This window comes from Haliotis cracherodii, unplaced genomic scaffold, assembly GCF_022045235.1.
Source record: "Haliotis cracherodii isolate W230 unplaced genomic scaffold, xgHalCrac1.p SCAF_9, whole genome shotgun sequence".
Classification (NCBI taxonomy): Eukaryota; Metazoa; Mollusca; class Gastropoda; order Lepetellida; family Haliotidae; genus Haliotis; species Haliotis cracherodii.
The window spans coordinates 22,371,123-22,395,722 of NW_027266343.1; the positions used below are offsets into that span (position 1 = coordinate 22,371,123).

The following is a 24,600-nucleotide window of genomic DNA, read 5'->3' on the forward strand; positions in this document are numbered from 1 at the left end:
GAAAGCGTTTGACACAATATCAAGACAGTTTATTTCCAGGGCATTAGAAAAGTATGGTTTTGGGCCTTATATGATAAAATGGATACACCTACTAACTAATAATGCATCCTCTTGTGTAATACAAAACGCTCATATGTCTTCTTTCTTTATTAATGAAAGAGGTTGCAGACAAGGAGACCCAATATCACCATATCTTTTTCTTTTTGCTGTGGAAATCTTAGGCTGTATGATAAGAGACAATAAAAACATTATAGGAATTGTATTGAATGAGAAAGAGTACAAATTAGGTCAGTATGCAGACGACACACAATTATTCTTAAACGGAGAGGCTGACTGTCTGTATGCAGCAATAAATATACTTTATTGTTTCTTTAAAATGTCTGGACTTAAAATAAATATTGATAAAACAAAAGCCATATGGATCGGGTCGAAAGCAGGGAGCTCAACAAATATTTGTGAAGACTTAAAGTTAGACTGGCATGTAGGCAATTTTGAAGTGTTAGGAATTATTCTCAACCCCCATTTGCAAGATCTATGGGTTATCAATACCCGAAAAAGACTTGAAACAATAAATAGGTTATTGGCAAACTGGAGAAGAAGAAACTTGACTCTTATAGGTAAAATTACTGTTATCAAGTCATTGGCTCTCTCAACTCTTGTCCATATTTTTATGGCACTGCCAAACCCCCCAGAAGATTTTATTACAAATTTAAATAAAATTTTGTTTAGTTTTTTATGGAATAATAAACCAGATAAAATTAAAAGGCAAAATCTGAAAAAAAATTATGCTGATGGTGGGCTTAGAATGGTGGACATTAAAATATTTATAGAATCACTAAAATTATCTACTTTAAGAAAGTATTTAAAAAAGAGTACATGTGATAATCCCTCAGTTTTTTCTTTCACTGATATGATAAATTTAGGAGTCAATGCTGATAAATACTTATGTGTGAAAAACCCTTTTTGGAGAGATGTTTTAAATGTTTGGGGAAATTACGGCAGAAAATTTACAACAAATTCAGAAAGGATCTCCGAAATTCTATCACAGCCCCTATGGCTAAATCACCAATTTAAACATGAAAACTACATAATTTAAAATTGGTTTGAAAAGGGTATAGTGACAATTAAGGACTTATGTAATGAGAATGGATTTTTGCCATTTGAAATATTAAAAGTATGTTATGATATACAGGGTACAATATTAGATTATAATAAGGTTAAACTTAGTATACCTAAAGAATGGAGAGACACTGTCAATCATTATATCAAAATACCAATATATGACTTAAATCTTAGTCCACAATTGAGGGATATATTTATACCCGTTCAAGGATCTAGGTACTTTTATGATAGACTAATTACAATAACAAAACCACCCTTAGTAAATGGAAAATGGCAATCTCTTTTTGATGATGATATTCAATGGAAAGAAGTTTATTCAAATTTCAGAAAATGTACTAAAGATACTAAATTGATTGACTTTCAGTTTAAGTTTATCCACAGAATAATTTACACCAAAAAGGAATTATTAAGAATGAAACTAGTTGATAATGATATTTGCTCCTTTTGTGACTTAAATGGTGAAAACCTTATACATGTATATTGGGAATGTGAATATGTTAAACACTTTTGGAGCAAACTGGAAACCTTTTTAAACCTTGACACAAATACTAGGATCTCACTTACCAAATACTCAGTTATTTTTGGATTCGACAAAAATAAACTTTTACTTAATCATATTATGATATCCAGTAAAAGATATATATATATATATGTAACAAGTATTAAGGGTGAGAAACCAATTTTTGATAATTTTAGGAAAATACTAAAAGAGACAGCGATGATTGAAAAATTCATTGCCACCAAAAACAATGGTCTATTACAATTTGAACGAAAATGGGGAAAAATCCTACACAAATTAATATAATAATCATGCCCTGTACAACAAGGCTATAGATCAGCTAGGCCTCAAATAGCAATACTACCATAATTGTTTTAGTTATATCTGACTATCGATACAACTTTTCATGCTCTTCTTGAGGCATATCATGTGTGTGTGCGAATGTGTGCGTGTGTGTGTGCGTGTGCGTGTGCGTGTGCGTGTGCGTGTTTCAATTATGCATGCTATATTTATATCACAAGAAATGTACATCTATGTAACGTATTTTCACTACAATTGACTAAACCTACTGTGTAACCTCTGAACCTGATGTACAACTCTTCGAAAGGAATAAAAGATGTCAAAAAAAAAAAAATGTGTTTCTCAATATTGAGAAGATTTTGAAAATACACAAGCCACTGATCTTTGGTAACAACATTGGATATTCCTTAGGTACATCAACATTTTTTTAAAGTTTTCCAAAATAACTGGGGGTTGTTCTCAGCCATAACCAGCTCATTCATTTGTTTCTCAGCAATCTTCTCTATTGGTAGAACATAAGGTCTAAAACAATGTAAGTACAACTCCGAATATATTCTTGGTGGGCTCTTAAAGCTGCATACTTTCTCCATTGAATAATGTTCATCTCACCTGGTGGTTGCTTCAGTGTTTTTTTATTGTAACTGTCAGACTAAAATTCTTGTTTTGTGTGCCATGGAGAAGATTGATACAATTCTGTCAATAATCTGATTGTGTTATCTACATCCACTTAACTTAAAGACAAAAGTTCTTCATACATTGTGAAAAACAATTCTTGAAAATTGTTTAGAAACTGTTGATGATTATCATAATTCTACTCATATTTAGTCAATCTTGGTCAAGGGCAGTCTCTGAACCTCTCACAAAGTGTTGCAGAGAATTTAGGGGTCAATGTCCCAGAGAAATGAGCTCACTTAAGGAATGTTGTTATAATATTACAACCTGGTTACACCACCATTTTTACATTGCTAACAATATAGCATTGTAAGCAGGTAGGTAAAAGATGAACCTGATTGACATGATATAGAAAAGTCTACAAAGAGAAACACATACGATTCATAATACATGTATTTATTCCAACATGATGTATCCAAATAACATGTGTACACACGGAACAATAAGGAATGAAAATTTGGCTTGAAAAAGTCTTTGACAGAAGTTGTTTGCGCCAGGTGGTAGGTATCAGGGTGTCAATAATGTCTGAACATTGCCCTAAAGTCCTGGCAGTGCTTGTTGGTGATGTCTCGTTGTAGGTGGCAAGAAATGGATGTTAACATGGACAGGAATAAGATGGCTTGGGGCACTGTCTAACAGTAAAAACATGTCGGTCAGCCCTTCTTGGTCTCATCAATCAAATCGAGTCTTGTCAATTGAACTAAGCTTACAAACAAGATAGTGTAATGAAGATGAAACTAATTTGTTTGTGGTCTTAGGAATGTGATTGCTTTTTAAGGTTTCCCTCAACAAAGATTAAAAGAGGATTCACTTTGAAAACTACTAAGATCAATGTACTAAAAGGGAAACAACACTCCAACTTTGAAAGTATTGAAATATGGATCAGCCTTTTCCTCACGGATTTAAGATTGCTTATTATGGACTTTAGTCTTGACTGGTTTGACATGTGTTTTGCGCTATTCACACTTCACGATGCTGTGCTGTGTGAAGCGGTACCTATTGAAGGATTGAGAAACAAAAAAACACAGCTATCATAACAAAGCATATAAAATAAAGAGCTGCAGCTAGACTGACATGTGTTTTTGTTGTTGTTTAGTGAACAAACAACTTGCAAGGATGACGCTATTGGTCAACATCCTGTTATGTGCAGTAAAAGCTACTATTCTAAACCTATCTTTCAGTGAATGCAGCTAGATCTAAACAAACAGGTGATAACAAACTTTGTGATTTAAATTGTATTTTCTGTTCTCCCAGGCATTGTTTTATATATAGAAATTAACATAATGTATGTACAGTAAACTACGGTTATAACGAACACGCTTATAACGAACTGACGGATATAACGAACTTACTTTTTTGGTCCCGACTATTTGCTGTAGTTATGCTGTATATATGCTTATAACAAACTACGGTTATAACGAACTAAAATTAGTAGTCCCATTGAGTTCGTTATAACCATACTTTACTGTATTTTCTCTTAAACTAAGCCAGAAATAGCAATGAGCTGTACACACATTTTCTAGCAATATGCTGGTGATTCGGTGAAAATAACCAATAATATTACTTCAAGAAATTTTGATGTAATGATCAGTGGAATTGTATCTGAAACTATTATTTTATTATCAATAATACATAGCGGTGAGTTTGTGAGATCTGCTGATCACTTCACACATGATTTCATCAAAATTAATGTTGATCTAAACAATATTGAATGAAAGTTTGAATAAAATTAAGTAAATAGATTACAAACATAGATACCATGAACACTTTCCATAACCAGAAAGTGTAATAGCAGGATTAAAGTGCGTACTTCAGAATGGATTTGTTGACATGATATTTCTGGTGTTACCTGCTCACAGTAATGTCTATGCAGTGGGGTAAAATGCTTCAAACAAAATGGTGGCTCCCAATCAAGACAGTCAGATTGACAGTCAAGATCTATATGGTAATCTAATCATTTGAGCAAGTTGATTAAAAACATGACGAGATTTGGAAAATATCAGTTGACACCCAGTTGACGTTGATGCTTTGCCATCCTGCAATTAACCAAAATGTGCATGGCACTTGTCATTCATTATGTGATTTTGATGTATGATTTAATTGGACTATGCATAGACTCATTAAGGCAAGTCAAAACATAACTCAGAAATTCCAGCGTAGTTCGGCAAGGGTTGCAACTGGACTTTTGTAGTCTGTTACCTCCCTTGCCTCAAGAAGATGGTGAGTCTTAAAGAAGGCCTCATGCATATATTAGTGTAGCTTTTAGTTTGTCACTTTGTTTTAAGCAATGTAAAACATAATATTTTTAACTTATCCTGTATTACTCCTTAGTGCATTTACTGCTTGTTCTTGACAGACAGAAGAGCTGTGTGAGGTCTTGCTGAGGAAGAAGTTGTTCCAACTGGTTGTGTGACTAATCCCATCACGTATCATCACATTGCTGCTGTCACTCAGAGAGAACAATCACCTGTTTTGATTACTCAACTTTACCCATTACAATCCTTTGCATGTTATTACAACACTATTGTTTATGTGAATTATATCCTTCCTATGGTTTGTGTCTTCATATGTTACGTATGACTTTTACCATTGCAATAATATTTAATGCTTGATAGTGACTTTTTGTCACAGTAGGTCTCAGGTGTATTGTTGTTCCAATTAACTATTTTGATTCACTTCATGGTCACGTTTTTTCGTGTAATGCGTTTTGTATTCTTTCTATTGCTTGGTTCTTCTCATACATTGTTGTACCTTTACTTCCCTATGGTTATTGAAGCGTTGTATTCTCCTTTCTTTGCGTAATCTGATCCCTTCACCATTGTGTTCTGTGATTTGGAATATTACATACGCACACAATCATGGTTCGATTGATTACACCTTCTACATTGCAGATTTATGTCCCGTTGTACTTAGGGTCACAGTAACAAGTCTGGCTGGAACCCCCACCCTTTGTGTCTGGACTGCTGCCATATATGTTTGACAGCTTCAAATGTAGCTTTTGCATACCCCTCTCTCCCACAGCCTTCTCCAAGTACCTGAGGATCTCTCGGGAGCGCTGTTTGCAGCAAGCTTGTAGACAAGCTAAATAGAAGATGTCTTACTCCTCTGTGACTGCTACATCTCCACTAGCCACAGCTTCTCCAAGTTCTTCTGGCAGCGTGTACTCCTGTAAGACCAGCCTCCCCTGTATCTCTTCTACCTGTGTTGACAGGCAAACACCTCCCCTCATACGGTTGGCAGTGTCTACTCCAGAGAAAAACAGCACTCGACTCTGATGACCAGAGTGACGACTACATCTGGACGTCTATGACCACCTCGGTGCTGGAGCCACTCAATGACCCAGAGATCGTCCCTCCCACAAGCTTACAACCTGTCATCAGCGCCGTAGCCAGCCCTCCTGAGCAGCTACATGGCCGAGGCACACTCAGCACGTCCAGGATTTGGACTCTTCCCTTCCAACTGGCACCTCAACAGCCCCTGCAGGCTCCCTACATCTGGTTGCAGATGATGCAGTTCATGTTCCATCAGATGCCGACCCGGGCATGGATAAACAAGACACTATTGATCCAAGCCTAACCCTATTACGCCGGACTCGGTGCTGAAGGATCTGGTCTCAGCAGTGGTCACTGAATTTGTGATATTATCTGTATTGTTCCTCAGTTGAGGAAGGACGATTTCATCATCTATGCTTTGGAGGTGGGGGATATAGCACACAACTGGGATGACCTCGCAGATAGATGTTAGACATAACACAATCTCCTCGCGGTTACATTCTCTTATTCTACTGGCTTATGAGACCGCAATCCCTTGGCAGCACCTGGGCTCATAGTGAAGGTTCTGTGAAAGTTCCTCCCAATTCTCCTAATCCATTCAACGTTGGCTGAACGATTCCATGGAGAGGGCAATAGTACTCTCATAGAATTTCTTTCATGTGGCTTCTCATAGACATGATCTGCACCAAAAATTGATGGTCATCACAAATTCACGAACGATTCGACATTTTACAGAATCGTCATATGCTACTGGGTACCCACCTCGGGATCATAGTTCACTAGACAGGACCAAATGTCACACTTATCATGGTGATAAACATGCCCCTCCACCGGCCATGTCACACATTCTACACAGACTTGGGAAACACCAGTTGTCTGTCAACAACACAGTTCACAGAGGATTGTCTGAGTGTGGAGCTTGAACCTCGTCTCCGACAATATGCAGGATTCCAGATTTTATATATTCAGCATTATCTATTAGATACAGCGTCGATTCTGAAATTCTTCCCATGACCGTTACGTCAAACTTCGATGACTACATGCAAAGTAACGAGGCAACTCCTTGCGTCGTCACCTCAATATAAGAACAGGAGTGCTTTTACGCCACCCAGGGGAATTTGCATATGTGTGTTCTACTAAGTAAAAGTTTAATAGCCACTATAACTATACTTGTCATTATATTTATATGAAAATAACATCATCGTAACCGGAATAACTTCTGCTTTATTTTGATATATTAGACATGGAAATTAGACAATTTTAAAGACATTTATTGACCTTTTTGTTGCAGTACAAAAATGACGCTGACGTGGAATGCAAAATTGCGATTTTGAGGGTACCTCCACAAATATGATGAAAACAGGAAGTGCATCCCTATATTTTCAGTGTTAACATATGATTTCATGTTCAGGACACTCTAAGGCTCCAGGAAAAGTAAGTTTTGTTGGGAGGTGAGGGGGGGGGGGGGGGGGGGGGGGCTGTTGTGTGTGTGCACAGTGGACCTAAGTAGCCCATGGCCTATAGCAAGTGCTCCTGAAATTGCCCTCGTCAGCCCCAGATGTGTTGAGCTGAGGTCGACTACACTTGCATGCAATCAAAAGGTTCCTGGTGCCTAATATAATAGGTCAGGACCACCTTTGCATATCCCACCTGTCCTTAGACACCCCTACAGGTTGAGGTGTGCATCTAGAGGACCAGACAACCCCAGGGCTGTGGACCAGCACACTTGGCACATTATCAACTTGGAGTTGAAGGCACTCAGGAGATATCACACTGGCAGGAGAGCCTTCTGTTACACTCAACTCACCTATTCTACTACCTATTCTATCACTACCTCATGGTGGTCTGGTGTCTGCGCCATTAGGGGACCACACACTCTCACTCACTCCTTCAACAGACGTTCCAGTTCTCACAGCTGGTAGATCAGCTAGGCATACATGTTCTGTTCCAGCAGATTCCAGGATGTCAGAACATTCTGGCAGACAATCCAGGCCAGACAGGGTAGCTCCCTCGTAATGAAAGCTTCCTCCAGAGGTTTTCATCTTGTGTGTCATCCCAACATTGCCGTTGTTGCCACTTGCCAGACCTACCAAATAGCACCCTTTGTCCTAACGATCCCGATTTGGGCATTTGACACATTCAGCATCCCGTAGGAAGGGCTAAGAGTGTATGGTTCTCTGCCACCAGTACTTCTTTCCAGGGTGATGCGGAGATCAGGGCAACCAAGAGCCGTCTTACAGGAAGCCATCCACTACCTCTACTGGGGTGGTCCAACCATCTGCACATCAGGTTTCCATATCCAATGGCAAGCAGGTTTCATCTGCACACCTGACTTATCTTAAGAGAGCTCTAGGTGCAAGAGGCTATTCATCAGGGGCAGTTAAGGCCATTGTTATGACACATTGTCCTGCAACCCAAGACCATTTTGATGATAGATGGTGTTCCTATGGATCCTGTGTAAAGGAAAGGATCAGGAGGCCACTACTGCATCGCCTCAATTCTTGGCTGAATACCTCCCTTATCTGCATACCAAGTGACACCTGAAAGGCAGCACCATTACTACCCATTTTGGTGGCTCTCATTTCAATGTTGGCAGTTTCGGAATCTAAAATAATAACCAAGATCCTGGAACTACCATCTTCCCGAAGCAAGGGAGTTAACTGACTTTGAAAGTCCAGTTTCCACCCTTGCCGAACTAGGCTGGAATTCACCAGTGACTATTACGAGTTATGTCCTTTCTATGCCTCTCCTATTGACCAATCAGATTCAACTTCTCGTATCACTTGCATTTGTTTCAAACAAAACGGTGGTGCCCAGTCAAGACGATCTGATCGATAATCAAGATCTATATTGTGATAAAAAGAGTCTTACATCGCGAAGTGCATCAAATCACGTGTGCACCCTCATTAAAAACATGAAAATATTTGGAAAATATCTGTTGACAACGAGTTGGCGGTGCACATGCTTTGCAAATCCTGCAGTCGACCGAAATTTGCATAACACTCTACAAACCGGATTTCGATTTCAGTGCACGATTTTTATTGGACTATGCCTAGACTCGTTAGTCCAGCCAAAATGTAACTCCATAATACCAGCCTAGTTCGGCAAGGGTGGAAACTGTACTTTTATAGTCAGTTAACTCACTTGCCTCGGGAAGATGGGAACTACAGGCGCTATGACGGTCATTGGGACTTGAAGTTCAGAAGGCGAAGTTTCATCCTCCCGTATGGGGTTTGAATGTCTCCCTTCAGTGTTTGTGCACTCTCCTGGTCAAACCTTCATGCTACATTGTTTTATTACCTCACCAAGAACACGATGATCTTATTGGCATTGGCCAAGGCCGCATGGGTTAGTGAGCTTCATGCTCTCGACATTACCTGTGTACGCTTTGAGTATGGTATGCACGGAGCTGTTCACTATGGGCTGCGCTGGGATTTCATTGCTAAGAATCAACTCCCAGGACAACCCGACCAGTCCTTCTCCATCACAACTTTATCATCTACCGTGGGAACCAAAGACAACAAGGAACTTCTATTGTGCCCTGTGCACACACTGTAAGTATACATCTGTAGCTCCAAGACTCTGCATGGTGCTTCGACATGCCTGTTTATTCCCATCTCCCAGACCTCCCTGACAGATCAGCTGCCACACTATATCATTATTGTTGAATACCGTCATCCTTGAGGCCTATGAGATCGCCAACCTTGATTCATTGAGAGCTAGCAATCCTCATGTGATCTGGGTGGTTGCCTCTACGATGGCTCTGTACAGCAATGGCTCAATTACAACCATCATGGAAGGATGCTTTTGGAGGTCCGACACTGTCTTCACAGGAAGATGTTGAAGGTGATAAAAGTTTTGGCCCACTGGTCATGGCCCAACAGGTCACCAATGCTTGTCGCCATTACGAAGCTCCTCCTGTCCAGATGCACGATAAGTTAAACAATCTCATAAGATCTAGATATTTTTCATATTTGTATTCTTATGCTGCATTACTTTGTCTGAAATGGCCCAACCGTCACAGAGCTGCCTCCCCACGATGTCTCCAGATGTTATGATCTAGCAGCAATGTGGTGATATCATCACATCTGTGGTCATGTGGGAGCTGTGTGATGGGATTAGCTACACATGCAGTTGGAACAACTTCTTCTTCAGCGAGATCTCACACAGCTCTTCTGTCTGTCAAGAGCAAGCAGTGAATGCATTAAAGAGTAACACAGGATAAGTATACATACCCGGTATATAAGAAATATCTAGATATTGCTGAAATAACATTAAAGGATGTGTATTAATACATATTGCCTGCTTGTGTGTTGCAGAGGTTATGCCAAGAGACACACAGTGACAGGCCTGGATGCCCAGACCACCTACACCTACCGTATCCGCTTCCAGCACAACGAGGACACCAGTGAATGGAGTGCTCACACTGCAGTGTCTACCACAAGTAATACACCTTGACCACTTCATCTTGTAATGTACACCTGACTGCTTGGAATAAGAAATCAAAACCTCTATCCTATTTCCAAAAGCCAACTTTAAATATGTTTTCTCTTTGCATTTCGATCTGTTTTCCAGCAGGCACAACAATGTTGTAACAATGTCGTCGATTGAGATATATGACTTCAACCCAGTGGGATGTATGACTGGTATTGGGATCCCTACCCAAAACGTCATATTTTACATGACTTACAAGTTAAAAAACTCAAACAAAATATGTCCATGATCTTTAGCATATTTTGAATAGTTATTCAGAGTTCTTTCAAATATACATGGTATATATTTTCATTTCAGACTTTCATACTAAACTGTGAATGATATTATGCATAGCCTAATTAAGAAAGTCAGTCCAACGATTCACTGTCTCAGGAGCTTTAAGTATCGCTTAAATAGGAAAACACTGGAAATTATGTATAAATCTTTCATATTACTGATATTTGACTATTGTTGCCACATATGGGACAACTGCACAGAAGAACAGGCGTTACTACTTGAAAAACTGAGTCTAGATGCACTCAGAACTATTTGTGGGGCTGTTCGTGGAATTAGTCATGGTAAACTTTATAAGGAAACAAATCTTACTTCATTAGAAGAAAGAAGGCAGCATTTTCAATAGTTACATATCTTTTATAAAATGGTTAATAATCTAGTACCGGATTATCTTTTATCCTTAGTTTCAAATAGAGTGTCGGATGCAAGTGATTATAATTTGAGAAACAGCTCACAGCTGCAAAACATAAAGTGTAAAACAAATAATTATGCCACATCATTTAATCCAGATACAGCTAACATTTGGAACTCACTACCTATTGACTACTAATGCCACTAGTTTAGGAAGTTTTAGTAGTTTTATACAAAGCAATGATAAGAATGGTATATACTCTGATGTAAATTATGGATCAAGATTCTGTCAGGTTAAACACTTGCAGTGTATCTGAACGCCAACAAATGGGCCAGATTTACATCCGACAGCCCGAGATGTTGTTGTGGCTATCACATGGAAGATGCACTTCATTTTATGTGTCCCTTAAACAGTACATTTAGGCAAAATATGTATTATTTCATAAAAGGCTACAAAATTAATTGACTGTAACAAATCTTTAAATCAGTGCACAGTTTTATTCTATCTTCTTGCTGATTTAGAGATTTTGTTTGAGTTTTTTTGTTAAATGTTTGCTTTGCTATATAATAATGCGATGTTGACGTGCTTGATGTAAATAATAACGCAACTGTAGTAACGAACGATAATTGAGTAATAAAACACTTGCAGAACAATACTAATCTTTAATGTCAACAAAATAATGTACTCTATTTCTCATGTCACTGTCAATATATTGTAATTTGTATATGTATCCTGTTTGGGAGAGGTATTCAGATAAGCAAAAGTTGCTTGTTTGACAATCCCTTCACTTTATGAAAATATATCTCTTTATATCAATAGTGGTGAATTCCAAAATGGCGGAAAAGGTTTTGCGAGTAACAAACTACAAATCAAGTATACAAATTTCACCAGTCACTAAAGTGTAAATGCTGTCATGGTCAATCAATATTAAGTTAGGTGCAAACTTGGAAATAAAATGTATCTTTGACACCATTGCACAGTAGCCTGCCACGTTGTCCTTTGCATTATCTGCATACTTCGGGGAAACATTGGTTTAACCATAAGGTTGCCGTAAAAACCAAACTTGTCTTTGAACAGAGATGGTATGAGCAACATTAGGACAGGCTGTCAGTAGGATGGTGCAAGTTTCATCAGCTACAACTTTTCATAAACTGAAACAAGTTCAAGCAGGTTAAAGCACTTTATGGACAGGTCAGGTTTTTTGCCAGTTTGATCATTTTGGCAGTTACATCATGGCTGGTTAAACCAAAATACCCACTGTTTTAGCCATCAAGGGAGGGGCAAGTGATCTACAGCCCTTTTAAGGGAGGGTTCCACTTAAAAGGAAAATGACCCTGTGACCCCCAGTAACCCTGACACTGACTTTGCAAGTCTGCTTTCAAATGTCTTCACTTCTGATACATGTAGGTTCTTACTGATCTTCTCTTCTGATACTGCTTGACTGATGAAGCAGATATTTGGCATGTAGGTTTTTAATACTGATCTTTTCTTCTGATACTGCTTGACTGATAAAGCAGATATTTGGCATATAGGTTTTTAATACAGATCTTCTCTTCTGATATCGATTAACTGATGAAGCAGACATTTGGCATGTGGGTTTTTAATACTGATCTTCTCTTCTGATAAGGCTTGACTGATGAAGCAGATATTTGTTATCTAGTTTCTTAATACTGATCTTCACTGTTTCTTTTTTTCTTTAACTCACTATAGATGTTTGTGACCATAAGTTTTAACCATCAATAAATTATTTCTTCATAATTCATGTGAGCAATAGAAATTACTGACTCTATTTTAAAACTAAATCACATGCCTGTGATAATACATAACACCTATCAAGTGGTCATCATTTTATTCCCACTGCTGAAATGCAGGATTGTGGGATTTTTTTAAATAGAAGTCAGTCTGTCATGTTTATTTCAGGGCCATAACTCATAAACCGTTCATTATTTCTTCTTGAAACTTGGGCATACACTGAAGTTACCGTATTCGACATAATAAGCGCCCAGGGCGCTCTCAAATTTTGAAATAGGGGGTTATTATTAGAATATTATTTTGGTGAAAAAAAACATAGTTGAAAGATCGTAAATTTCGTGGTTTATGCTGACAGCCTGAAATGTTTATAAGCGACAGATATATTTTTTCCAGAATTTAATTTCCCATAATTAAAAATGTATATAACATACGTATTATACACGAATAAATAAGGCATTTGTACATTGATCAATCAGAATCGGTGCTAATTGGGATTGTTCACTAGCCAATATATCAGAAAATATCGCTGTGGGTGCTTATTAGAGCGGGGTGCTTATTACGTCGAATATGGTAAATCTGTTGCTATTCAGGAAGTTGACAAAAATATTTTTTTGTGTGTTTTCAAGGCAATAAGTTGGACTTGGTCCAAATGAGGGAAAGGATCATTAATGGAACATGACTCCAAAACTATTTCTCATTTCTTTGTGAAATGTTGTATGATCACAAGTGCTGAACTGGTGCCTTCTGCTGTTCAGGTGTATTTTGAATTTTTAAATTTTGAATTTCTAGGACAATAACAAGTTGGATTTAAGTTCAAATGAGGGTTTCATTTTGTGGAGCTGAACTCATAAACCATTCAATATTTCTCGATGAAACTTTGTAAGCACATTATATATAATGCATTATACGTGTTGGAATTCCAGAATAAGAACGGTCCTTAGCAACTCATGCTTGTGTTAAAAGGTCACTAAGTGGATTTGTTGACTTGGTTTCGAATGTTACATTTAGCTCAGTTAAATCTACAGGTAACCTAGCTCTACATTGAAAATACAAAATGTTCATTCTGCCATGAAATAAATATTCAAACTCTTTGATTCCAACAAATATATTGAGTTGATTCCAATGTTCTGAGTGGGTTGTTGATTTGAATTATGAAATCACCAACAACAGCCTGTAAACAAAATATGGCGCTGTATGTGCTCAGGCAGTTACACCGTAATCCTTGAGTCGAACCTGTGACAGGCACAGAAAGCATGTGGAGCAGCAACTTTATATACATCTCTGTTGTAGAGTTCTTTTGAGTTTTCTGCACAAAATATAATCCTTTGAATATTGTAGTAACCGCACATTTGCATTTTGTAAAGTATAATTGTACATTATGGTTGGTATTTAAAAACCAAAAACAGCATAATACACCAATTCAGAACTGTTGATTGATGATGAATGAGAGTTTCTGTATGTTATAAGTAACATTGCTGTCATGTGAAAAAGTCTGTTGAGAATTTCACTACTTCAATGCTATGTTATAAAGGTGCCTTGATAAGGGCTCCTAGTGTATTGTCATGATGTGGAGCATATACTCCTCGCTAGTAACATTTGTGGCCTACATGTTATTGGTGGTATTTTTTCAGAGGAGCCACTTACAGGAGAACATCTCCACCGTGCTGTTATACGCAAAGATCTGCAAGACATCGAGAAGATCCTACAGTCAGGGTAGGTAGCACTTAGCCCTCATGGTACACAAGACTTGTATTTGCTTATGAATTCAACTTCTACAACACCTCTGTGTCAAGATCTGAAGACACCTCAACAGCACGTTAGATCTCATGGCACCTCCACAGAACATATATATCTATAGGTGAATTTGAGTGAATTTTGAGCCAATCAGATGTCAGCTTTCTAAAATGACTCGGCTCTATTTCTTTAACGCTTTGATTTGGAAACTTTGATCTTGGCAAAGGAAACTTCCACAGAATGCAACATTACCTTCATTGTACTCAGAAACACAGCTTTAGTCTTTCTGTATTCCAAAGTCCTTGATTATTTGAGATACAGAAATGAGATGTGCTTGGTTTGCTCATACCAAGAGTTTAGAAGTCTCGATGCTGAATTGCTCATTAGAAAGTACACATGATGCAACTTCCTATGGAGTGGTTGTCAGAGCTTCTCACAGAGAAGTTTATTGTTGCAATATAACATCTGATTTTAATGAGTTTGTTTCACTTATATAGAGACATGCATGCACATGTTGCATGGCTGCTGGTAGTAGTCCGTACTTATGTCAGTTTTATAGTGCTAGCCCCTAATGCCAAGGGCCAGACATGGTGACAAGTACTATCTCTTTACGTATGATGTGGCTGGGGGATCAAACTACTGACCTTCCACTTTCTTTCTGGGCAGATGCTCTATCCAGTATTCCACAGGGGCAGTCAATACTACAAGCTTTTTAACATTGTGAAGATGACACATTTTAATCTTTGTTATAATGTATTCTTTGCTGTACAAAGAAGAAAGTTCAACTTCATTGAGGGACATGTCCTAGTACCAGGTTCTTGTCTCCAGGATGTTAATGGAGTCACCTCCCCTACTCTAAGTTATTTCCACTGTGGGAGACACCCTTGTGCAATGCACATGAAATGTGTTCTCTGCTGCTGTACATGTTGAGCTCCAGGACAAGTTGCTCCAAACATGGCACAAGACTTCTGAGAGACATGCAGTAGTTTATCAATAGCTTGCTATTCACAACATGCTAATAGGGATTATCTGTAGCCCCGTGTTATGGGTTTTTGGACACTTAAGAGACATTAGTTTTCTTGCTAATCACATGAACAACTGTAATACATCTCACTCACTTATAAAAGACAACTTTATCTTAAAAACAAGCATTCATCTGAGTATTTACTAAGGTCAATGTGATGCCGCACCCCTTGTTATAGTGTGAGTTTTTGTAATTAACATGGCAATCAGACTTAAGATATTATTCTTCAAAGACTTTTTTTCAAAATGGCCCTGGGGAATTCTTTTGGCACATGTTATGAAAAGGTCAAAGTTCAAGATCAAGAGAGAATTTGTTTAAAAAGTTTATGATTAGACTTTTGTAATAAGTATTGCGCTGGACTCTCCACACGGTATCCATGTCTAGTTTTAGCATATTCATGTCAACATATTCATGTCAACATATTCATGGTGCAGCATAACAAAAAAATGGAGCTTGTTGAATTTTAGCACCAGTAAATGATCTGCTGAAGTATTTAGTGTTGCAAATGACAATCTCATACCTTGAAATAAAAGGTAGGCTTACATCTTACATGAGAGCTGTGTAATTCTTACATAACAGCTTTTCTTAGTTATGTCCATATTTGATAACGTATCTGCTGTCGCCATTATGTGTGAGGTGTATTTCATCAATGGATCTTTGTAAGGCATTATTAATGATGGTTGCAAGGATCTAGTTTTGACTGTTCATAAGCTAGGGCAGTTCATCTGTTTCATACATGATAGAATAGGTCTTCAGCAACCCATGCTTGCCATAAAAGGCGACTATGCTTGTCGTTAGAGGCGACTAATGGGATCGGGTGGTCAGACTCGCTGACTTGATTGATGCATGTCATCGTATCCCAATTGCTTGGATCAATGCTCATGATGTCAATCACTGGATTGTCTGGTCCAGACTTGATTATTTACAGACCGCCGTCATATAGGTGGAATGTAGTGCGGCGTTAAACAACAAACAAACATCATGCATGTCCATATAAAAGGAGCATAAAATGAATGATCATATAATTGATAGATAGCATGTTGATTTCCTCCTCTTCCAGTGTGAAGGATAGGCTTAATCATGTCATGTGACCCTTTACAGTTGCCTATTTAAAGGGTGAAAATATCGCTCCCTGCAATGTTCTTTTTGGATGAGTCAAAGCGGACATCCAAAAGGGCCGTAACTCTTGGTGGCTTATTGACATAATAGAAAACACCTCTTAGGACTTTTGGAGTAGACTTTGAATTTGAAATTAAAAACCACAGATTGAGATGTATACTTTTGTGGACACTTTTTTATCCCAACAATTAATTATTAAGTGTTTCTGAAATCCTAGCTTGATTTCCTACTCTTTCATTAGTGTTTAAATATCATGTAAGTCGTCTTGAATCCGGGTCTTCTTAAATTCACAATACCTGTAGTATAGCCATTAGAAGATTCCTAACAATAACTGTAGTATAGCTATTAGAAAATTCCTCACAATACCTGTAGCATAACTATTAGAAAATTCCTCACAATACCTGTAGTATAGCTATTGGTAAATTCCTCAGTTAAATAAAATTGTTTTTGTTTAAAGTGTCTGTGACTGTGGCCTACGATATTCTTGCATGTTATGTAGCAGTAAACATGGTAAATACATTCTTAAGTATGAGTTTGAAAAGTTTTTGGTTATGCGTTCAGGTTTGAGTAAAACATGGTTATATCGTCAATTACTGAGGCATTGTCACCAGTATTAGTCTCGACTAGTATATACAAGCACATACGCAGGCATGCAGGCATGCAGGCATGTCATATATAAGTGCAATAATCTTGAACATGATGTTAAACACCACTTCACCTCACCACCTGAGGCATTGTCACAGCAAACTATTCATGACAACCTTTGTCTTAATGAACATTTAATTCCAGCCATGACAATTGTTGAAACACGTCATTGTCATTACTTAAAAGATCCTAATCCCCATTGTTAATTCTCATCACCTTTTAGTGTATGTTTACACATTGGCTGCTGAAAGGTTATGCCAAAACGATGTTAAAGTTTGATAAAGTTTAATGCAACAACACATTTCAAAAGTTTTGCATGTTGAATTTGTATTAAGTTTGAGTTTGTAATAGTGAGGTATGTTTACACATTCCGATGTTCCATGAAAAGGTTGCTTCTTTTCAGCACTTTTTAGTTTAATGCTTTTAGTCTAGGTAGACAGGAGCCGAGTCAAACTTCTTTTACTGGTGAATAGGGATACATTTCTGTGAGTGACAGCCTATATAAATTTTGAATGTGGTTAGGATAATATCTAGAGACATTTGCACTAAATTTGATTCTGGGTAAGGAAGAGGAAACCCAATTGAAATTTCAGAGTAATATGGTTTATCTTTCCCTTGACAATTAATGTCAACATCTATGCTGTTAATCCCCAAGGGAAAGATAAACCGTAATTCCTTGTAGCTCGTTAGTTATTCTCATAAAATTATATTTATCAATATATCACCCACACAACAACTTCCAATAATGTTTTGACCTTGCATGTAGTGCTTCCTGTAAATATCTACCTGTATAAACTTATGATAATTGATTTATTGTGGCCTGTCATTCATTCAACAACTGTGAGACAGACATGACATCACTCTAAAATTCAGGAAACAATGGATGAACAGCCCAGTTAGCAGAATGCAGAGTAAAATCAACTAAGGAGAAAATCATTTAGAATATATCATGACTAAAATGTTCATGATGCAATGCGTAACTCTGTTTTTTATTTGGGACAGAAAATATGATGCTTTTGAAATAACGAAAAGTATTCATACATAATGAAAAATCCAGAAAACTTCCTGCCTTCAACTCTCAAAGGACAATGTCTTTAAGACAGAGATGTACACACCCATTCGTTTTACAATTAGCCGTATTAAAATACTTGGCTGTAACACGTGGTAATGATGAGTTTCATGCTGCACCTATACACATGGCTACATGTTAGTCTTTAATGGGTTTTTTGGACATGGCAAACTTTGAGTTACAAAGAGTTCGTTTTCTGCCACATGCTGGCATCTGTCAATCTGGCACTGCACCAGGGGACTCATTTGAGAGGTCAAGCCAGTGTTTTGTTAGCTAACCTTCCTGTGGGGTATGCCAAGAGAACTGTCTCATCATGTCTTGACAAGCATGCTGTCACTGCATTAATCATATGCCCTGATTGCTTTATTTAAAGACAGACTGTGTACTTGTTGACATTCAGGAGCTGTAAAGACAGTAGTGCACACGAGCTAATTCCCTGTTTTGGAAAGTGGTTAATTTGTGAGCCACAACTTCATCACCTGGTTAATGTCAACATGAAAGCACATATTAAATACTAAAATTCCAACCACACACAAAGTAAATATTTATCAACTAAAGATAGCAAGAACTTTAGCCACATGTAATATTTACATATCTCTGACATTCATTCAAGAAGTGTAAAAAAGTCAAATTTGTAAAATCTTTGGGGTAATGGATAGCCAAGTCATCAACTGTGTAGAAGTGTGTCCATTAGGCTTGACAGGAACCTATGGTCATTGGGTCGAATCCGTGACACCTGTGCTTGTGGGTTTGTCGGAATCACACCTGTCCTTGTGGGTTTGTCAGAATCACACCTGTGCTTGTGGGTTTGTCAGTATTACACTGGTGCTTGTGGGTTTGTCGGAATCACACCTGTGCTTGTGGGTTTGTCAGAATCATACCTGTCCTTGTGGGTTTGTCAGAATCACACCTGTGCTTGTGGGTTTGTCAGAATCACACCTGTGTTTGTGGGTTTGTCAGTATCACACTAGTGCTTGTGGGTTTGTCAGAATCACACCTGTGCTTGTGGGTTTGTCAGTATCACACCTGTGCTTATGGGTTTGTCAGTATCACACCTGTGCTTGTGGTTTTGTCAGTATCACACCTGTCCTTGTGGGTTTGTCAGAATTACACCTGTGCTTGTGGGTTTGTCAGAGTGTCAGCTGTGCTTGTGGGTTTGTCAGTATCACACTAGTGCTTGTGGGTTTGTCAGTATCACACCTGTGCTTGTGGGTTTGTCAGAATCACACCTGTGCTTATGGGTTTGTCAGTATCACACCCGTGTTTGGGGGTGTGGTATCACACCTGTGCTTGTGGGTTTGTCAGTATCACACCTGTGCTTGTGGGTTTGTCAGTATCACACCTGTGCTTGTGGGTTTGTCAGTATCACACCTGTGCTTGTGGGTTTGTCGGAATCACACCTGTCCTTGTGGATTTGTCGGAATCACACCTGTCCTTGTGGGTTTGTCAGAATTACACCTGTGCTTGTGCGTTTGTCAGTATCACACTAGTGCTTGTGGGTTTGTCAGAAACACACCTGTGTTTATGGGTTTGTCAGTATCACACCTGTGCTTGTGGGTTTGTCAGTATTACAATAATGCTTGTGGGTTTGTCAGTATCACACTAGTGCTTGTGGGTTTGTCAGAATCACACTTGTGCTTGTGGGTTTGTCAGAATCACACCTGTGCTTGTGGGTTTGTCAGTATTACACTGGTGCTTGTGGGTTTGTCAGAATCACACCTGTGCTTGTGGGTTTGTCGGAATCATACCTGTCCTTGTGGGTTTGTCAGAATCACACCTGTGCTTGTGGGTTTGTCAGAATCACACCTGTGTTTGTTGGTTTGTCAGTATCACACTAGTGCTTGTGGGTTTGTCAGAATCACACCTGTGCTTGTGGGTTTGTCAGTATCACACCTGTGTTTGTTGGTTTGTCAGTATCACACTAGTGCTTGTGGGTTTGTCAGAATCACACCTGTGCTTGTGGGTTTGTCAGTATCACACCTGTGCTTGTGGGTTTGTCAGTATCACACTAGTGCTTGTGGGTTTGTCAGAATCACACCTGTGCTTGTGGGTTTGTCGGAATCACACCTGTGCTTGTGGGTTTGTCAGAATCACACCTGTGCTTGTGGGTTTGTCAGAATCACACCTGTGTTTGTGGGTTTGTCAGAATCACACCTGTGCTTGTGGGTTTGTCAGAATCACACCTGTGCTTGTGGGTTTCACAAAAGTGGTAAACATCCAAGGGCTGCATCTCTTCCCCTCCCACTTTAAACTGATAAAACTGAAATACTGGTTACAGTGGCTTTATGACCCTACTCTATTACTAGAAGTATCTTCTCAGAAACCTAGTGTGATGGAGGTGGATGGATGTTGGCAGCGGAATGTAGGTGGATGGATGTTGGCAGCGGGATGGAGGTGGATGGATGGATGTAGGGAGTGTGATGGAGGTGGATGGATGAAGGGAGTATGATGGAGGTGGATGGATGTTGGCAGCGGGATGGATGTGGATGGATGTTGGCAGCGGGATGGAGGTGGATGGATGTTGGCAGCGGGATGGAGGTGGATGGATGTTGGCAGGGGGATGGAGGTGGATGGATGTTGGCAGGGGGATGGAGGTGGATGGATGAAGGGAGTATGATGGAGGTGGATGGATGTTGGCAGCGGGATGGAGGTGGATAGATGTTGGCAGCGGGATGGAGGTGGATGGATGTTGGCAGCGGGATGGAGGTGGATGGATGTAGGGAGTGTGATGGAGGTGGATGGATGTTGGCAGCGGGATGGAGGTGGATGGATGTTGGCAGCGGGATGGAGGTGGATGGATGTTGGCAGTGGGATGGAGGTGGATGGATGTTGGCAGGGGGATGAAGGTGGATGGATGAAGGGAGTATGATGGAGGTGGATGGATGTTGGCAGCGGGATGGAGGTGGATAGATGTTGGTAGCGGGATGGAGGTGGATGGATTTTGGCAGCGGGATGGAGGTGGATAGATGTAGGGAGTGTGATGGAGGTGGATGGATGTTGGCAGGGGGATGGAGGTGGATGGATGTTGGCAGCGGGATGGAGGTGGATGGATGGATGTAGGGAGTGTGATGGAGGTGGATGGATGAAGGGAGTATGATGGAGGTGGATGGATGTTGGCAGCGGGATGGAGGTGGATAGATGTTGGCAGCGGGATGGAGGTGGATGGATTTTGGCAGCGGGATGGAGGTGGATAGATGTAGGGAGTGTGATGGAGGTGGATGGATGTTGGCAGCGGGATGGAGGTGGATGGATGTTGGCAGGGGGATGGAGGTGGATGGATGTTGGCAGCGGGATGGAGGTGGATGGATTTTGGCAGCGGGATGGAGGTGGATAGATGTAGGGAGTGTGATGGAGGTGGATAGATGTAGGGAGTGTGATGGAGGTGGATGGATGGATGAAGGGAGTATGATGGAGGTGGATGGATGTTGGCAGGGGGATGGAGGTGGATGGATGTTGGCAGCGGGATGGAGGTGGATGGATGTTGACAGCGGGATGGAGGTGGATGGATGGATGTAGGGATTGTGATGGAGGTGGATGGATGAAGGGAGTATGATGGAGGTGGATGGATTTTGGCAGCGGGATGGAGGTGGATAGATGTAGGGAGTGTGATGGAGGTGGATGGATGTAGGGAGTGTGATGGAGGTGGATAGATGTAGGGAGTATGATGGAGGTGGATGGATGGATGTAGGGAGTATGATGGAGGTGGATAGATGTAGGGAGTATGATGGAGGTGGATGGATGTTGGCAGCGGGATGGAGGTGGATGGATGTTGGCAGCGGGATGGAGGTGGATGGATGTTGGCAGCGGGATGGAGGTGGATGGATGTTGGCAGCGGGATGGAGGTGGATTGGATGTAGGGAGTGTGATGGAGGTAAATGGATGTAGGGAGTGTGATGGAGGTGGATGGATGTAGGGAGTATGATGGAGGTGGATGGATGTAGGGAGTGTGATGGAGGTGGATGGATGTAGGGAGTATGATGGAGGTGGATGGATGTAGGGAGTGTGATGGAGGTGGATAGATGTAGGGAGTGTGATGGAGGTGGATGGATGAAGGGAGTATGATGGAGGTGGATGGATGGATGTAGGGAGTATGATGGAGGTGGATAGATGTAGGGAGTGTGATGGAGGTGGATAGATGTAGGGAGTGTGATGGAGGTGGATGGATGGATGTAGGGAGTATGATGGAGGTGGATGGATGTTGGCAGCGGGATGGAGGTGGATGGATGTTGGCAGCGGGATGGAGGTGGATGGATGTTGGCATCGGGATGGAGGTGGATGGATGTTGGCAGCGGGATGGAGGTGGATTGGATGTAGGGAGTGTGATGGAGGTAAATGGATGTAGGGAGTGTGATGGAGGTGGATGGATGTAGGGAGTATGATGGAGGTGGATGGATGTAGGGAGTGTGATGGAGGTGGATAGATGTAGGGAGTGTGATGGAGGTGGATGGATGAAGGGAGTATGATGGAGGTGGATGGATGTAGGGAGTGTGATGGAGGTGGATAGATGTTGGCAGCGGGATGGAGGTGGATGGATGTTGACAGCGGGATGGAGGTGGATGGATGGATGTAGGGAGTGTGATGGAGGTGGATGGATGAAGGGAGTATGATGGAGGTGGATGGATTTTGGCAGCGGGATGGAGGTGGATAGATGTAGGGAGTGTGATGGAGGTGGATGGATGTAGGGAGTGTGATGGAGGTGGATAGATGTAGGGAGTATGATGGAGGTGGATGGATGGATGTAGGGAGTATGATGGAGGTGGATAGATGTAGGGAGTATGATGGAGGTGGATGGATGTTGGCAGCGGGATGGAGGTGGATGGATGTTGGCAGCGGGATGGAGGTGGATGGATGTTGGCAGCGGGATGGAGGTGGATGGATGTTGGCAGCGGGATGGAGGTGGATTGGATGTAGGGAGTGTGATGGAGGTAAATGGATGTAGGGAGTGTGATGGAGGTGGATGGATGTAGGGAGTATGATGGAGGTGGATGGATGTAGGGAGTGTGATGGAGGTGGATGGATGTAGGGAGTATGATGGAGGTGGATGGATGTAGGGAGTGTGATGGAGGTGGATAGATGTAGGGAGTGTGATGGAGGTGGATGGATGAAGGGAGTATGATGGAGGTGGATGGATGGATGTAGGGAGTATGATGGAGGTGGATAGATGTAGGGAGTGTGATGGAGGTGGATAGATGTAGGGAGTGTGATGGAGGTGGATGGATGGATGTAGGGAGTATGATGGAGGTGGATGGATGTTGGCAGCGGGATGGAGGTGGATGGATGTTGGCAGCGGGATGGAGGTGGATGGATGTTGGCATCGGGATGGAGGTGGATGGATGTTGGCAGCGGGATGGAGGTGGATTGGATGTAGGGAGTGTGATGGAGGTAAATGGATGTAGGGAGTGTGATGGAGGTGGATGGATGTAGGGAGTATGATGGAGGTGGATGGATGTAGGGAGTGTGATGGAGGTGGATAGATGTAGGGAGTGTGATGGAGGTGGATGGATGAAGGGAGTATGATGGAGGTGGATGGATGTAGGGAGTGTGATGGAGGTGGATAGATGTAGGGAGTGTGATGGAGGTGGATGGATGGATGAAGGGAGTATGATGGAGGTGGATGGATGTTGGCAGGGGGATGGAGGTGGATGGATGTTGGCAGCGGGATGGAGGTGGATGGATGTTGGCAGCGGGATGGAGGTGGATGGATGGATGTAGGGAGTGTGATGGAGGTGGATGGATGAAGGGAGTATGATGGAGGTGGATGGATTTTGGCAGCGGGATGGAGGTGGATAGATGTAGGGAGTGTGATGGAGGTGGATGGATGAAGGGAGTATGATGGAGGTGGATGGATGTAGGGAGTGTGATGGAGGTGGATGGATGGATGTAGGGAGTATGATGGAGGTGGATGGATGTTGGCAGCGGGATGGAGGTGGATGGATGTTGGCAGCGGGATGGAGGTGGATGGATGTTGGCATCGGGATGGAGGTGGATGGATGTTGGCAGCGGGATGGAGGTGGATTGGATGTAGGGAGTGTGATGGAGGTAAATGGATGTAGGGAGTGTGATGGTTGTGGATGGATGTAGGGAGTGTGATGGAGGTGGATAGATGGATGTAGTGAGTGTGATGGAGGTGGATGGATGGATGTAGTGAGCCTGATGGAGGTGGATGGATGTAGGGAGTGTGATGGAGGTGGATGGATGGATGTAGGGAGTGTGATGGAGGTGAATGGATGTAGGGAGCGTGATGGAGGTGGATGGATGGATGTAGGGAGTGTG

The 24,600-nt window shown here is 40.9% G+C and overlaps 1 protein-coding gene across 3 annotated transcripts in view; it reads left to right on the forward strand.

Annotated features, from left to right (window-relative positions):
* Positions 1 to 24,600, forward strand: part of LOC139452158 (fibronectin type 3 and ankyrin repeat domains protein 1-like) — a 133,740-nt gene that overhangs the window by 40,445 nt on the left and 68,695 nt on the right. For all 3 annotated transcript variants that reach the window (XM_071233504.1, XM_071233505.1, XM_071233506.1), the window contains exons 3-4: positions 10,185 to 10,309; positions 14,368 to 14,449. In XM_071233504.1, coding sequence (XP_071089605.1) covers positions 10,185 to 10,309; positions 14,368 to 14,449 — 207 coding nt within the window. The remainder of the gene's footprint in view (positions 1 to 10,184; positions 10,310 to 14,367; positions 14,450 to 24,600) is intronic.